The sequence below is a fragment of the Charadrius vociferus genome, unplaced genomic scaffold (genome assembly GCF_000708025.1).
Source record: "Charadrius vociferus isolate BGI_N301 unplaced genomic scaffold, ASM70802v2 scaffold228, whole genome shotgun sequence".
NCBI lineage: Eukaryota > Metazoa > Chordata > Aves > Charadriiformes > Charadriidae > Charadrius > Charadrius vociferus.
Genome location: NW_009649864.1, coordinates 4,494,924 through 4,510,231, shown reverse-complemented (window position 1 = coordinate 4,510,231; position 15,308 = coordinate 4,494,924). Strand labels below are relative to the sequence as shown.

The 15,308-nt window shown below is 36.8% G+C and overlaps 1 protein-coding gene across 1 annotated transcript in view; it reads right to left on the bottom strand.

Annotated features, from left to right (window-relative positions):
• TDRD9 (tudor domain containing 9) overlaps nt 1–15,080 on the bottom strand; it is a gene marked incomplete at its 3' end in the record, with an annotated part of 48,464 nt that extends 33,384 nt beyond the window's left edge. The window contains exons 1-4 of the mRNA XM_009891096.1: nt 15,040–15,080; nt 8,951–9,057; nt 1,678–1,775; nt 1,025–1,246 (exon numbers count right to left, since the gene is read on the bottom strand). Of these exons, the coding sequence (XP_009889398.1) occupies nt 1,025–1,246; nt 1,678–1,775; nt 8,951–9,057; nt 15,040–15,080 (468 nt within the window). The remainder of the gene's footprint in view (nt 1–1,024; nt 1,247–1,677; nt 1,776–8,950; nt 9,058–15,039) is intronic.
• Nucleotides 15,081–15,308: the final 228 nt, after the last annotated feature.

Genomic DNA, 15,308 nt, shown 5'->3' with positions numbered 1-15,308 from the left:
TGAAGACAGTATGGAAGCACACCACTATTTAATGTCTTTAAGTCTCATTACCCTAATGAATCAATTTAGCAATTTTATGACTCTTTAATTCAAGGTATCAAGTCATATAAAACACTTTTAGAAACTACTTCTGAAAAAAAGCATAACCTGCAGTAAAAAAAAAAAAGGGGAGGGGGCATAATTTTTCCTACTACAGCATTTGTTGTAGATACATCAAAAGGAACCACTAAGATTTGATACTTAGACAAAGAACAGTATTCAGTAGGGATGACAATAAAGATCTTTTTCATGCAAAAATGAAGCTGATGTACCTGTGTAACCCTGTAATATGGTACTGCTATTACTAGTAAAAGGCTATAAGCTTTGTACTGAGTTTGCAAGGCCTCAGGACTAAGGCATGTCACACCTGCTCTCTCTGAACTCTTCTTGGTCCGCCTCCACCTCTGCTTTACTTGGTCTAGCTGTGACAGCAATTTAGTGTAGTCTAGAGATAGACAGGCCTGGTACAGTAGCAAGGACCATGGAAGGTGGAGACACATGATGTGGAACAGAAGAAAGCAGACATGGGATAATAGATGAGGCAGAAGCTTGGCACTATAGACCCCACACTATAAACAACTCTGTAATGCCAGTTAAAAATAAAAAACCCTCAGACCTGGAACTGGACAAAACGGTTTAGAAGTATCTAAACAAATCAAGTATGTTAATTTAGGAATTTTAAAAATAGTGACAAAATACAATTCTCCTGCAACAATTTCAATGATAATATAGATGCATCCAATTATCAGAATGCAGACAATTAAGTATTTCTGTTGTAGTCTCACTAGTATTTATAGTTGCTCAACTTTAAAAGCTTAAGCATTTAATTATGAATGTTTAACAGGAGACAGCCTGAAGCCTGCAATTCCACTTTAAAAGCAGATTCTCTAACATTTCTTCAGTATGCTAGATATGCTTAAAAGTAATCAAGAAAGACAGTACTTTTTAATATTTTTCTTTAATAAAATTTGAAATTTTCTTATACCTGGTATCCCACAAATCCACCTAGTGTCCATGATCGTTCCTTGCTAATCCACTTGGCAATGCTGCTGGCACCAATTTTCCGAGGCTGGGTAACAGCAATGTTGCAGTAGACAGATTGTTGAATGCAATAATCCAAAATATATTGTGGAATCTGTGTACTCTTACCACTGCCAGTTGCTCCTTGTACAATCACAACTGAATTGTTTTCTATCACAGACACTATCTGAAACAATTTTTCAAGAAAACTTGTAAGTCTACAAAACAACTCAAAACAGATTTCAAAAAGATCTGAAATACCAATAGCTTCCAGGCCACATATCAAATCTCTGTAAAACATTGTGCTATACTTTCTATCATCTCCTAGGCATCTGTAGATAACTGGACTCTTAAAACACATTAGAAGATCAAAGAACATGGGCATGAACTTGCTTACATACTTTCTGTTTATAGGTATTTATGTAAAATATAACAGCGATGTTTCTTCCTCCAAGAATTTTTATACAATGGTTTTGTACAATGAACAGAAGTTTTGTACAATGCTTAAAACCGGAACAGAAGTTTCCTTCTGAGAAAAATACAAAACAAAAACCAACAAAACCAAACGACATTATTTTCAGCTTTATTCCATAATAAGAGAAAGTGCAATGGTATTACCTCTTCCCTGTGTTTGGCTATAGGCATATCCACACGTTTATGGTTAGTTATTGGTATAGAAGTCAAATCATCGGATTCACACTGAAACAATGAAGTATCTAGGCATAAAAATAACCAAGACTAAGTTATTTCAATACAGAAAGGGAAAGACCAGCAGGAGAATATTATCACAGTATTTGGAAACCAAACTTCTACCAAATTTGAATGACATAAGTAGTCACAGAATTAATACTTTTTAATATTAATAGATTGAAGAGAGATTCTGTGTTTATGTACCTGCTGTTTTACTGGCAGCAGTTGCGAAAGACATTGTTTCTGCTTATAAGCCACCGTCAAGATCAAGGATGTATACCGTTCTCTAATTCTATATGCTTTTCTCTTAATAAAAAAATCCCAGTATTTTTGCATAGTTTGCATTACAACTGCCAAATCTATCCCTGTTTCCAAGAACTTTTTTGACAATACTGAAAAAATACGCCTTATTCATGTACCCATGTGTTGTTTCCCTTAAAGCCTATTGGATCCACAGTACAAAATCACCCGTACTGTGATACAAAGACCACGCTACATTTCTGACTTGACATTTAAAACAAGTCTGGTAAGTAGCATGATGATCTTTCAACGTGATGCTATGTTCTCCAGTCTCTTGGCAGTTAGTCACCATTAGCACTGGGAAATACAGGACAAAAATCTTACAGTGCTACCATGCATTTCAGCTCAGCAGATTGCTGTCAGTTTGACCATGAAAAACACAAGAGCTACTGAACAGGTGGTGGAGGCAAGTGTAGAAGGGGAAAGGCAGGACAAGACTTTGGTAAGCAACAATTCTGCAAGTCACCCCACTATATTGAAATCAAAAGTGGAAATGCTTTCTATTTCAAATGGGTTTCACCAGGTACTGTGGCAAAATTCACTTACTTATTTGCATACAAATAATAAAAACTTTAAGAAATACTTAGTACGGTGGGAAAGAAATCTCATATTCTTTTTACAAAGGAAATATTTACTATAAAGGCTATAAACTAAGTAACTGACTACGCAGTTATAGCTTCCTTTCTTTGGAAGGGTTACTAAAAATCTCACACAGCAATGAAGCAGAAGGAACAACTTCTTCTGTCTCTGTACCATTATCTGAATGTGCTCCAACCCCCAAATTGTCTTCAGGTGTCAAGGAATACAAAATGAGTTATTCCCACAATAAAACAAACCCTCAAAAGCTGGACAGTTCATTAAGGCAGTTTCATAAAGCACTTAAAAAAAAAAAAAAAAAATCAGAGTTCTCCTGAAGCCACACTCTCCAACAAGAAAGGTTCTTTACCTAGATACTGCATAATGCAACAGTTATAGGTAATCATTGCACAGTTATTTACTTAGCACTACTAAACACATACAAAACAGAACTTAATATCAGCATCCCCAGAAAATATTAACTGTCCTCTTTAAAATACCTTTGGTCAAGTTTCTAAATATATTCCCCAGCAAAATTCATATATAGCATTCTGTCAGAGCAACACCGTACAAAGGCTGACTGGCTTCCCTTTGGCACAAACATGTCACTACTGAGACATCAGTAGCTCTGCATGATTTGAGCAATGCTGGAAGAAATCTCAAGCTGCTAGGGAAAAGAGCCCGGTGTCAGCATATTCCTGCTAAAGCACCATAGTCTTTCCACCTCTATCAGGTTTTCCATGTAAAATTGCAATTTTGAAAAATGTGTTAGAAGTATACAACAGAAGACAGAAAAGCAGTTCTATAATAGTGCTTATAAAAAGAGAGGGACAATAAAATTTAAATGGTAGGATTCACATTGTAAGTTTCCCTAACTCAGTAAAAACCCAGTGTACTAATAAGAAATCAATAACCTAAAATTCAATTAAGAACTTTATTTAAAAAATACAACAGAACAAACCGGAAACAAATAAACAACCACCAGTATTCATGTACCTGCTGAAGAATCAGATCAATTTAATCCATTTTGTATATCTCATTTTTTTCATTGATGAAACATAACCTTTTTTTATACTGCTTTTCATGACAGTTCTGTGACAGCAATATCTTACCTTCTTCTAAGCACAGAAGTTTGGAAAAAAATTCTACCAAAAGTAAACGGTCATTAAATATTAGCCACCATCAATATGCAGAGTTCGAGAACTGGTAGCCATATAACCATTTAGTAGACGCTGCAAGTACCAAAACCTGTATAGTTTGGGTTTTTTCCTCTTCAACACACATATTCTGTGCTTAAACTGAAAGAAACATTACTGAGTTTGCCTGAGGAACTAAATACCATGACAACTGTGAGACTTCTATCTAGAGCAGACAGGACAGTCTTGGGCTGCAGAGTAAACTTGCAACTTCAGATGAACATTGATGTAACCCAAGCAGCCATCAAAAGGCCCACTCTAACAAACTGAGGATACAGCCTTTTTCTGAAATCCAGACTTGACGGAGTGGATCCAGAGGAGGGCCACGATGATGATCAGAGGGCTGGAGCACCTCTCCTATGAGGAAAGGCTGAGAGAGTTGGGGTTGTTCAGCCTGAAGAAGAGAAAGCTCTAGCTTTCCCGTATCTGAAGGGCGCCTACAAGAAAGGTGGAGAGGGACTTTTTAGAAGGGCATGTAGTGATAGGACGAGGGGGAATGGCTTCAAACTGGAAGAGGGAAGATTTAGAACAGATGTTAGGAAGAAATTGTTCACTTTGAGGGTGGTGAGGCACCACCTCAGGTTGCCCAGAGAAGTTGTGGAAGCTCCATCCCAGGAAGTGTTCAAGGCAAGACTGGATGGGGCTTTGAGCAACCTGGTGTAGTGGGAGGTGTCCCTGCCCATGGCAGGGGGGTTGGAACTTGATGATCTTTAATGTCCCTTCCAACCTAAACCACTCTATGATCATTAGTGAAAAAACAAAACTGGGATTAGGAACTTGGGTAACCAACTTAGAAGACATTATGGTTTTGACTTTTTGTTTGTTTGTTTGTTTTTTTATGAAAGGTGTTTTTTTGAACAATGAAGACTCGCTGCAGAATAGAAATACTTGAATATACACCCCTATGACAGTTCCAAGATGGTTCTACTCATTTAAATAACCATTCAGCTGTGGACATTACCTTCAACTGTTGTTTGTTTGGGTTTTTTAACATCTGTTTATGTAATGAATCCCAAAATGAGAACTGGTCTTTAGAAATACTGATCACTTCTGCAAATACAGAGGCATCTACAGATTAAAGGAGATACAAGACTACAGACTTTTCAGCAAGAAAGCCACAAGGTTTCACTTTTTCAATTGTTTATACTTTCTGGAAAACATTATTAAGACTGGGACAACAAACCCAACTGATGCACACCATTGTAGAACCTGATGCTCAAACACACACCTCGGATTCTGACATAGAGAACACATGACATTTCCTACCTGAAAATAGTAAATTGAGGAAGCATGTAGCTGGCTCACCACACTTTTATAATAAACAAAATATTTCTGTGTATAAGAAGCATTAATGCAAATCCAGAATAAATAATTATATTAATTTCTCTATTCAGACTCAGTGCAAAAAGAAACTGAAAACTCAGTTATGGGAAAGATGAATTTGCCTGCTCACTTCCTTTTCAATTATTATGAAAGTTCTGCAGAAATATGTTGACTGACACGACTAAAACAGTCTACTGCGCACAGAAAGAGTGATTTTCCAACATCTGTTATCGTAGCCCATATAGCACACGTATTCCCTCTGATACCTGTTTCCTGAATGGAATTTGAAGAGATCCTTTCACACAAGATTAGGTTTTTGTATGCACCAGCTCTGAGAGAAGAGATTATACATCTGGATCCTGGTTATGTGCCACTAAGCAAATTAAAATGATATGCATCAAAAAAACCCCATACTTGAAAGTACCAGTTAAGCAAGTCAAACAAAATGCTTACTACATCACTGATCATTCTTCTGCTGAGCTACAAACCCATGAAGTGATTACAGTTAGCAAGCAAGCTCACGGGAAAGGAAAGCCACAGGAAACAACCAGGATCCTACACTGAGCCACAAAGCATAAGGACTTCACAGTAAGTCGTGCTACTTCAGCCATAACACAAAGTACATGAGAAGTTGTTACTGACTGAGCCCTGAAGAGCTTAATCCAGGACCTGGGCAAAGCGATTATCCTTCCTGACTGGGAAAAAAACAGGCTAACAGGTTTGTGTCTGTAAGTGTTGACTGCTGAAGGATGCCCACAGGTAACATTAAAATTCCCAAGAAAACACCACAAGTAATTAGTCTTTGCTCACGAGACTTCTGTTCTCCATTGCAATCGTCTTCAACTTGCACGTATTTTGAATATAAAAGGTTTTGGGGTGAAGATCTGTGCTGTGATTAATTTTCCTGGCGTGCATCTGTTCTGAATCCCAACGATTTAAGGAATTCCAAGTTTTTTGGTATTTCAGAAACCTAATCAGAAACAATGTTTAAATTGCTTCTTCTCTGTGAGCCATTACTTCACCTAGGACCTAGAAGATCCCCAAAAGAGATCCATTTAATGGTGTGAAAATAATGAAGATAAAAGAGGGAAAAAAACCTGCCATCCACAAAGCTGTATGAATGAAAATAATGATATAGGCATCCTTTAAGGAAAAAAAAAGAAAAAAAAAGGTGGGGAATTTATTAAGGATTTTGTTTTGGAATCTTTCTTAAGCATAAAACTCTTAGTGCATACAGTTTAGAATACCTGGGGGGGAGGGGAGAAATCTGTTTTCCATAGGATGCTTAAAGTAGGCAAGTGTCCTATACACATAGCTCTAGAATGTTTCCCTCTGCACAACGTCCTCCGACTTCACTGAATCAAAGATATGTGTAAGTCTCACTCTGAAACAGCCAGTACCAATTGTGAAACCAGTCCGATGGGCCGTGGTAGAACAACTGCTAATGCTCTACTTGTTTTGGCTAACAGTTGTGATGAAGTATTTTCTTCTGCTTTTAATTAATCACTTCAACATCCTTTTCACAGCAGTAGCATTTCAACCATATTCTAAAGAAGCCAGAACTCCAAGTGCAGTTCCCTGACGATCTGTTTTCCTGACAGAGAAGCAGATTAGACATTTCTATTTGTCCTCATGGTGTAAAAGCATATTCTTTTTGAAAGACATTGGAAAGTACAACAAAAAAAAAAGCAAGCAAACACCACAAGAGCTTCTGTAACTCTGCAAGATTTAAAATAGGCTGTCAATTTATACAGAAGATATCATCTACAGTTAGAACAGCAATTAAGAAAGAAAGAAGCAACAGAAGGGGTACCAACTCTGAAATCTTCAGGGCAAATCAGCTTCTCATTTCCATGTTGTGCACCTTATTTCTTGACTACGTTTGTACTCAACACACCTAGAGTGGTAGGCCTGGTCTAGATAAATCCTCAATCATTTATGACAATTTTTCATGTTCTTAAATGGAACACGCACTTCCAGATTGATATAGCTGACAGTTACACATGGGTCTTGGAGCTCTCCAAATCTGCATAATGAACGTATTGTCATTTGAGAACAACAGTCTTATTAACAACATACGCATTTGTAATCCATAAAGTTAACATTACACACCTCACACTCACTGAGCTGCTTTATTATATTATCCTAATATAATATTAATGAATCTGTCTGTAAGTCAAAGTTGATAGCAGTAAGAACCTGGGTTTTCTAAAGTTTTTGTGTTATTCTACATCTAGGTGGCATTTGGCAGCTCAGCCTCAGAATGCTGCAGGCATCTTCCAGTTCCATCACTATCCAGTCTGCTGAGTCCACCACTGGATCACTTACAGCTGGGAGCAGAGCCCTGACCAGAGGAGGCAGGCATCAACGCTGCACGGAACAGCTCCTGAAGCAACCAAGACCCCAGATCATGACACAAAGAGGAGTAGGGGGGGGTGTGTGAGGAAAACATCTAATAGATTAAGAGAGTACGCACATACTAATATTTTAGTAATTTTTTTAAGGTTGTTTCTTAACTAGATGCTATTTAGTAAGTTACAACTGGAAGGCAAGAATAAATATTAGAAAGTATGAATTTCAAGGACGAACATTTTAGGGCAGACCAAGAGGAAACAGGCACTTATAATTTAAAGTACCAGTAAGACTATGCAGAAATACTTCCTAACAAGCTTAAGTTATAATCCTGTTCCTTTTACACGAGGAACACTGCTAGCATCAGTTCCATTCAAAATTAAGCAGGCCATCCGTGCTGCTAAATTAAGTTGTCAGCCTGCCTTAGACAGAATTCTAATTTAATAGCTGAAGAACATTAAATTTTACATTATTTGCTTGAATTAACCAATAACACTATACTTTAAAAGAAACACCTAAGAAACTTATGCTTAGTCAACTCATGGCTGTCCTTCCTTTACTAGTAAAGCACACGAAAAATTAGGGAACACTACATTCCTGAACCAAAACATTCAAAGCTTCTTCCCCCATTTTCACCTTTCAATACCTCCTCCTCTCCCATAAATTCTATGTGATGTCAAGTGAACAAGAGACAGCATTTTGTGGTTAGGACAGATGGTCAGATGCACTGCAGATGCTGGACAGGCCAATTGCACCTACTGCCTCTCAGCTGATGATAGAGTAAACAAACGGCTTCAGCACCTGTCTGAGTTCCAGAGGTCATATAACTTGCAGAAGCATTGAAGTACAGTAATTTCTAGAAAATTTATCTATTTTTCACATTTTGGTATATCAGCAAAGGTATACAAGAAGTATTACAGAGAATGACATGCAGAACAGACTAAACACATAAATGTCCTTTTCTTGGGAAATCAGCTACATTAACAAATCTGGAAATTAAGAGGTACAGTAAGAGTTTGAAGCTGAGCTGTCCTGACAAGTGAGTCAGCCTCATACTGCTTTTACCAGAGCTCCTAGGAAAGAAGTGCAACCAAATTTCTCTCTGAAGACAGTATAAAGCAACAATCAAATATACACAGAAATAACATGGATAGAAAACAGGAAAACTATAGAATAAAGACATGAATCTGACTAGTGGTATCCTTTCCTTGCAGATACATTTCAATCATATATCTACATTTATCAATACAATAAACCAGATTTATGCACATGTATCTATGCAACAGCATTATGCATTGTGGTTTCCAGAAAATTAGCTGTTTATTTTTTAATAGAGCACATACAGCATTAAACTAACCAGAACTACACAGTACGATTTCATAGTTTTGTTTAGTGGAGAAGATAGGAAAGATCACAGGGAGGATAGGAACCAAATATATGTATTTATTTTTTACCTGGTTTATAGACAAGCTGATCATTTCCAACTACATCTAGCTCTTGTGTTTCTGCTTGTCTGTATTTTTCAGCATATTCAGTTCCATTACTCTCTGTGATTGGCAGCCTGAAGAGGAAAGAAATGACAAATCAATAAATGCTTCTTAATCTAACGGTCATGGATATGTCTGGAAATAACAGTGTTGTTCAGTAAGTTCAGAGCCTTCTCATCATGCAGGAACTACTTCAATGAACAAACTTCAGAAAAAAAAAAAATTTCTGTGCAGTTAGATGCTAGCCTGAGGAAAGTGTCACATTAAATCTTTTTGTTTAGATTCAAAAAAATTGAGCTCCGAAAATATCATCCTTTGTTTTTAATACCTAGGAATTTCTCTCCTAATGAAAGTCTACAATTTCTTCCGAACAACAATGAAATAGCTCTGTTTCACCAATTCTTGACACAGTGCAATTAAGAAAAATACATGCAATTCTTGCATGATTCTATGGCGATAGGGGAAGTAAACATGAGTAGACACAATCATCTCACTCCTTTAAGGAAAGAACTTTTGTCTTTGAGCCAATAAATGATGGTGGCCAGGGGAAGAAAATTAACACAATCACCCGATCAGTAAATTTTATGGAAATTTATTACACACAAGATAAAGTCTATCCATGACATATATAGAATGTAATGGGATTAAAAAAATTATCTTCTACATAAGCAGTGTGAAGAAAATCACATGGATTTCACTAGAGAATAAAGTGGCACATATACAATGATTGTATGATTATTAAATCATAAACAAACTTGAACGTAGGAGAGTTTTGGACACATCAAAAGCTCCCTCTTTTTGCCCTCCCCCCCCCCCCCCCCTTTTTTTTAATAAACAAAATACAAACTAGAAGTCAAAACTATGTTTTTGCACTTTGATTTAAGCTCTGGACCCAGGGCAAGCTTTTGCTGTGCAGCGCATAACCAATCTGTTTCTCAATAGCCATATCCTTGAGACATTTTATAAAAGGATACTGCTGCATAAGTACCTATTCCTTGACCAAAATAATAAGGAACATTGACTCCAAAAACAATTAAGCTGAAAACAACAAGACATTTTTAACACAGCACTGTGTCACACAGCTCTCATCATAGATTAATTACCAATATCTTAATACAACAGAGCACCCACCTTCTCTGACAAGCCAAACCCTGTGCCAGCTTGGCTCTGCTACAGACTACTCATTCAGATCAGTCATTATTTCCTCCTACAGGAAGTATCTATTTATCACCTACTGCTTTCAACAAACCAAGAAATGGCTTCTTATCCTATTTTAACAATATTTTAGGCAGAGTTAAAGCAATTTTTCCCTAAATCTTAACTATCTCTTAATGCAGGGTTCAACAAGATTGCACGCATCCGCACAATCGCTATGTGAGCAACAGCTGCTGAGTTTCAGCAAGGAGACTACAACACTTTCACCATTCTAAACTTCCCAAAACAGCTGGGATGGGGAACACTCCATGACTGGCCTGCATCTGAGGTACAATCTGGAAAAGTTCATACACATCATGTAAGACCACTTGTTAAGTACGTTATTCCACTGAATGTATATTAAGCACAAGTAAAACCCCAAAATACAATGAAGGTATCTAAGTCAAGAAATCAGTAGTTGAAAATAACATAATTAAGCTTTGCCACACAATCCCAATTTGGCAGCATTGTATGCACATACTACACAGATTTTAGTGATATAACTAATTATTTTTCATTTCTGTGAGACTGCAGCCTCCCCGAGTGCACGGTACACACATCTTCTGACAACAAAACCTGCTTATACAGTAAATAGAACTTGTACTTCAGTCCTCCACAAGAAAAAAAGTCATCTGATTAAGACAGTATATGCTGCAATGGAGGAGCAGGTACTACTCCACTGTAAGAACCTTCCGAGCAACAGCGAGCAAATCACTTCAACAAGAAACTTCCAGTAAGGGGTAGGAGGGCTAATGGTGAGAAAGGTAGGACTGTGTTCCTCGTTTGCTATAAAGACCTTGCAGAAGCATCAGTACTTAAGCAGCTGCTGAAGTCAGCTAAGAAACAGTTTTATATAATACCAGATATATTCAACTAAATGCTCCTGGAGATGAAGTATTAAGCATTTCAAAACTGTCTCACAGAAGTACATATACGCTTTTGACCTTTGCCTGTACAGCTGCAGGAAAATGAGGACAGTATGACCTCAGAGATTTGTGAGAATGTATTAACTTTTCTGGTTGGATATTGGGATATTTTCTTTCAGATATTAGGTTTTCTGTCTTCAGAAAACAGCATGCAGTAAATAAACCTCAGGCTACACAATGAATAAAGAAAATATTTAATAGCCAGTCATTAAGAATGAACATTGCTCACTCGATGCACTGAATCAGGCTGCTGTCTTGGGGAAAATGATATGCAATTAGAAAACTGCATATGGGCATATGAAATGAACAAACAACGTTCATTACATCATTTCTCAATGTTTTAATGCTGAACTTTGCAGCTTTATTAAACTAAAAAGCTTAGAGAATAATGTTATTTTTTTAAGCAAAATGGAAAAAAAAAATCATTATGGAGCCCTCTGGCACCCTTCTAAGTCATCAGAACGATACAATCCTTTCAAGTAATCATTAATAAGCCATCAGTAGGAGGCATCATCCTATATATACCTGGACAAACAGAAAGGGATGGAACATTTTTCTAATGAGCTTCAACAAATATTTGCTGACAGCAGAGGAATGACAAGATGCAGAAAATTCAAACCCATTCCAGGCTAAGAAAGCACAACATTAATGAAGGAGTTTTTCTGGATTCTACTTACAAAGCATGTATCTGTCTGATACACCAGTTATCTCTTCCCCATTTCTATTCCCTTTGGCACAGTGAAAACCCACATGTCAGTACACCTGCCCTGTTATAGCAGATATTCCTTAGGCTTCCCAGATTCCAGCCTTGGTGGTCACCTAACTTTTAGACTCCCCCAGGTCTTTTGATCCCCCAAAAACATGACAAGATTGACAGACAACAACTTCTCAGCTGCATATATGAAACACATTCAGAATTTTACCAAATTAAGAGGCAGTAAATAGCATTTTTGTGACTCTAACACCATTATTGAAAATTTAAAGTCATCAATTTAAGGAAATGCAGGAGACTTTAGATGTTCTGTTTTTATTTCCTTCCCCCTCATTTAAAAAAAGGTGAGTTTGATCTAATTCAAATCAAGGGCATGTTTCATCCTCAAAAGTGGCCAGATTTCTGTGGCTGAACCTGGAAACACATGACATTATGTCCACCCTAAACAGACAAAGGCAGATAAAATTATAAAGCAGTGAGAACATAATCAATCAGTAACGTCACTCAACAAGTTGTGTCTTCTTCTTGGAAGAAAATTAACATTGTTTCTTATGAGATAATGGGATACTTTCCTTATTCCTTACCATGTGGTTTAACTACTATAACATTTTTCTGAAGTGTGATTGCTCATGGCATATATGACTAAAACTAAATTTGAGCATTTGATTGGGACAAAATTTTTAAAAAATGTTTCTTATTTGGGTTTAAAGGAAAATTCAGTGTCATAAACATAAAATTAAATACAGCTGCCACTTCAGGGGAATTACTAGAAGGGAAACACAGTTTAACACTATAAATTGTTGACACATCCAGTTGTAAATGCTCTCAAATACACTGAGGGTGCCTTTCTTTAAATAAATTCAGCTAGAGAAAGGTCTTCCTTTTCTTCAAGCTATAGAATGACCTCTAACAAGGCAACAAGGCCGTCATAACAGAGTACAATCAGTAAATATTTGTATTTGAGCATTTGAAAAATTAACCAAAGCATTTTTACATACACTTCATTATCAAAAATAGAATCAATTGCCCAATCTCAACCACAACTGTGACAGGTAATTTATTTGGCGAATGTGACGTATACCAACGCATATGCTGAACATAGTTAATGTCTCTAGAAGTGATGCTTAAATAAAGGCTTACAAAATGAACAGATACATACAGTCTTATTCACTGTGCCTAAGCAGCAAACCTGACTGTATAAAGACAATATTCAGGTATGTAATGAAATTCAAAGGATTAAGATGCTTGCTTATCCAGTTTCAGATGATTTTGTATTAACTATTTAATTTTTGGGTAGACGTTCCTATTCAAGGCCATATAACTTCAAGAATATTTCCATCTTAGAGACAAACAACTGAAAAATCAAAGTGTTCTAGAGCTGTGTTTTAAAAAATTCTCATATACATTCTTTTTGCTTATATATATTCTGGCTCATTTGACACAAAAATCCCTGTTCACATGGGACTGGGAGTTGAACATAAAACTAGCGTCACTCATTTCACAGATCACAAGAGAAGGACTGCCCTAAGTCATGGCTTCTATCACACACGCAAGCTGTCCACCTACTTAGAGATCTTCGGGGCGGAATCGCTTGAAAAAGCACTTAGCCCTATAGCATACAGAACAATATTTTGCTTACAATTTTAGTACAATATATACAGTAGACTGTTTCAAAGCCTCTTTTCTGAAACTAAAATAATGTGACACTTTACATAACTGAACATTTGCCATGACAGTAAATAACCTTCCACTGGTTTTACTGAAGGACATACTAAAAATTACTTCCCTTTTAACTGGCAGTTGGCATTCCACACTTTTAAAGACGACTGGTCTTATTTGCAGAAATACACTATCTTTAAAGAAATAATGTACTGTCATTCAAAAACCATAATGTTTCAGTTGCAAAAACAGAAGATTAGTAATAGAATTCAGTATGAATGAAATCCATTAAATACCAAATACAAAGTAGTTTACAGATTATTAGATTCTTAAGAATCTAATAATCAGAGGTGCATGCTTTTTTCCATTCAAGAGAGCTGTTCTAAAAAGGTTATTAGCTAGACTTCGTGATAAAGTCTTACTATAGGTAGGTAGGTATCTTAAGGTATAGGTATATACCTATAGGTATATAAGTATCTTAAAAGGTTTGCACTGCTCTTCCTCACAGCAGTTATTCAGAGCTCCTGTTTTAAAAACTTAACTAGTTGGGGAGAGAGAGAAAGAGTGCACTAAAACTACTTTGCAAAATCCTGAAAAACTCAAATGCAAACATTTGAATTTGGATAGACTATGTAAACGCAACATCTCAGAAATATTTCTTCTATGTCAAACTAACAGCTCTGTAGGACCTTCCATCTTTCACCTTACCCACGGTTAAAATCCAAGAAAAATAACCACCACAGTGCCAGGATAAAACAGCCCGTATGCTCAAATTTACTGTCTACTGCTCTAGGATTTTATGCCAGTGGGGGATACCGGGATGAACTGCTGGTCTTCAAAGAATTGGACTCTTCTTTCAGGTGAGCTGTTGATGAGTTCCTCTTTCTGCGGCCATAGCTCAAATAGGGATGTTTGCAAGAGGACAAAAGGTGACAAGCCACATAGCAACTACCTCTCTACCACACACGAAACAGTTAATTTTGTAAATTAATGTTGTTATAATTAGTTATAAATGAGAAGTTACATGGGTGTTCGTATTTATTAACTTAAACCAAAGGCAGTTTCCTCTATCAAGCATTGTTTCTGATCCTTTAGCAAGGTCCACAAAGCATCTACACTCCTTTAACCTTCAAAATTCATCCCTTCCCTCTAAGTATAAAGGCAGGAACAAATACCTGTAACAAGAAAATTAAAACAAGAGCATTTGGTCATCAACTTGGTAAAATCCATCTTAAATAAAACTGAATAAAATACAATGCAAGTAAGAGACTGCAATGAATTAAAAAATGCCCATGAAGACTAGTAGCAAATGCAAGATCCCCTCAATTTCAAACTGATGCCTGTAACTCCCCTGCCTATTACTGAAGTGTCACCAGCATCAGAAACATTAATGCTGCAGACAGTCCAACTGGAAGAAATCAGCTTCAAACACATCCCGATTTTATTTATCCCGGCAATAGAAGTACAATGATAGCTTACACAACTTTCTGTCAGTTAACACTGTTAAAAAGAGAATTATTACTGTTGTTAGCTGTCACAGCAAAGGACCAAACAAGGATTCTTACCAAGTGGCCTCCCACATAGGCCCATAGTAAGTTTTGTTCATAGTTGTTAAAAAGCAAAGCAGTAGTCAAACGTTGTCTGATGTAATCAGAGGAGGTAGACTCACCATCTGTCTGTAGCCTGAAACAGCTACAGCGAGTTGTTCTGTCAAATCAAAAGAAAAATGCACTGCAAAGTTGATCATTAAATCCAAAGAGCAGGGCTACATTTATAAATGAAAGCAAAACATTCAACCTGCTAGCTACAGACAGCTACAAAAATGAAATCTCAC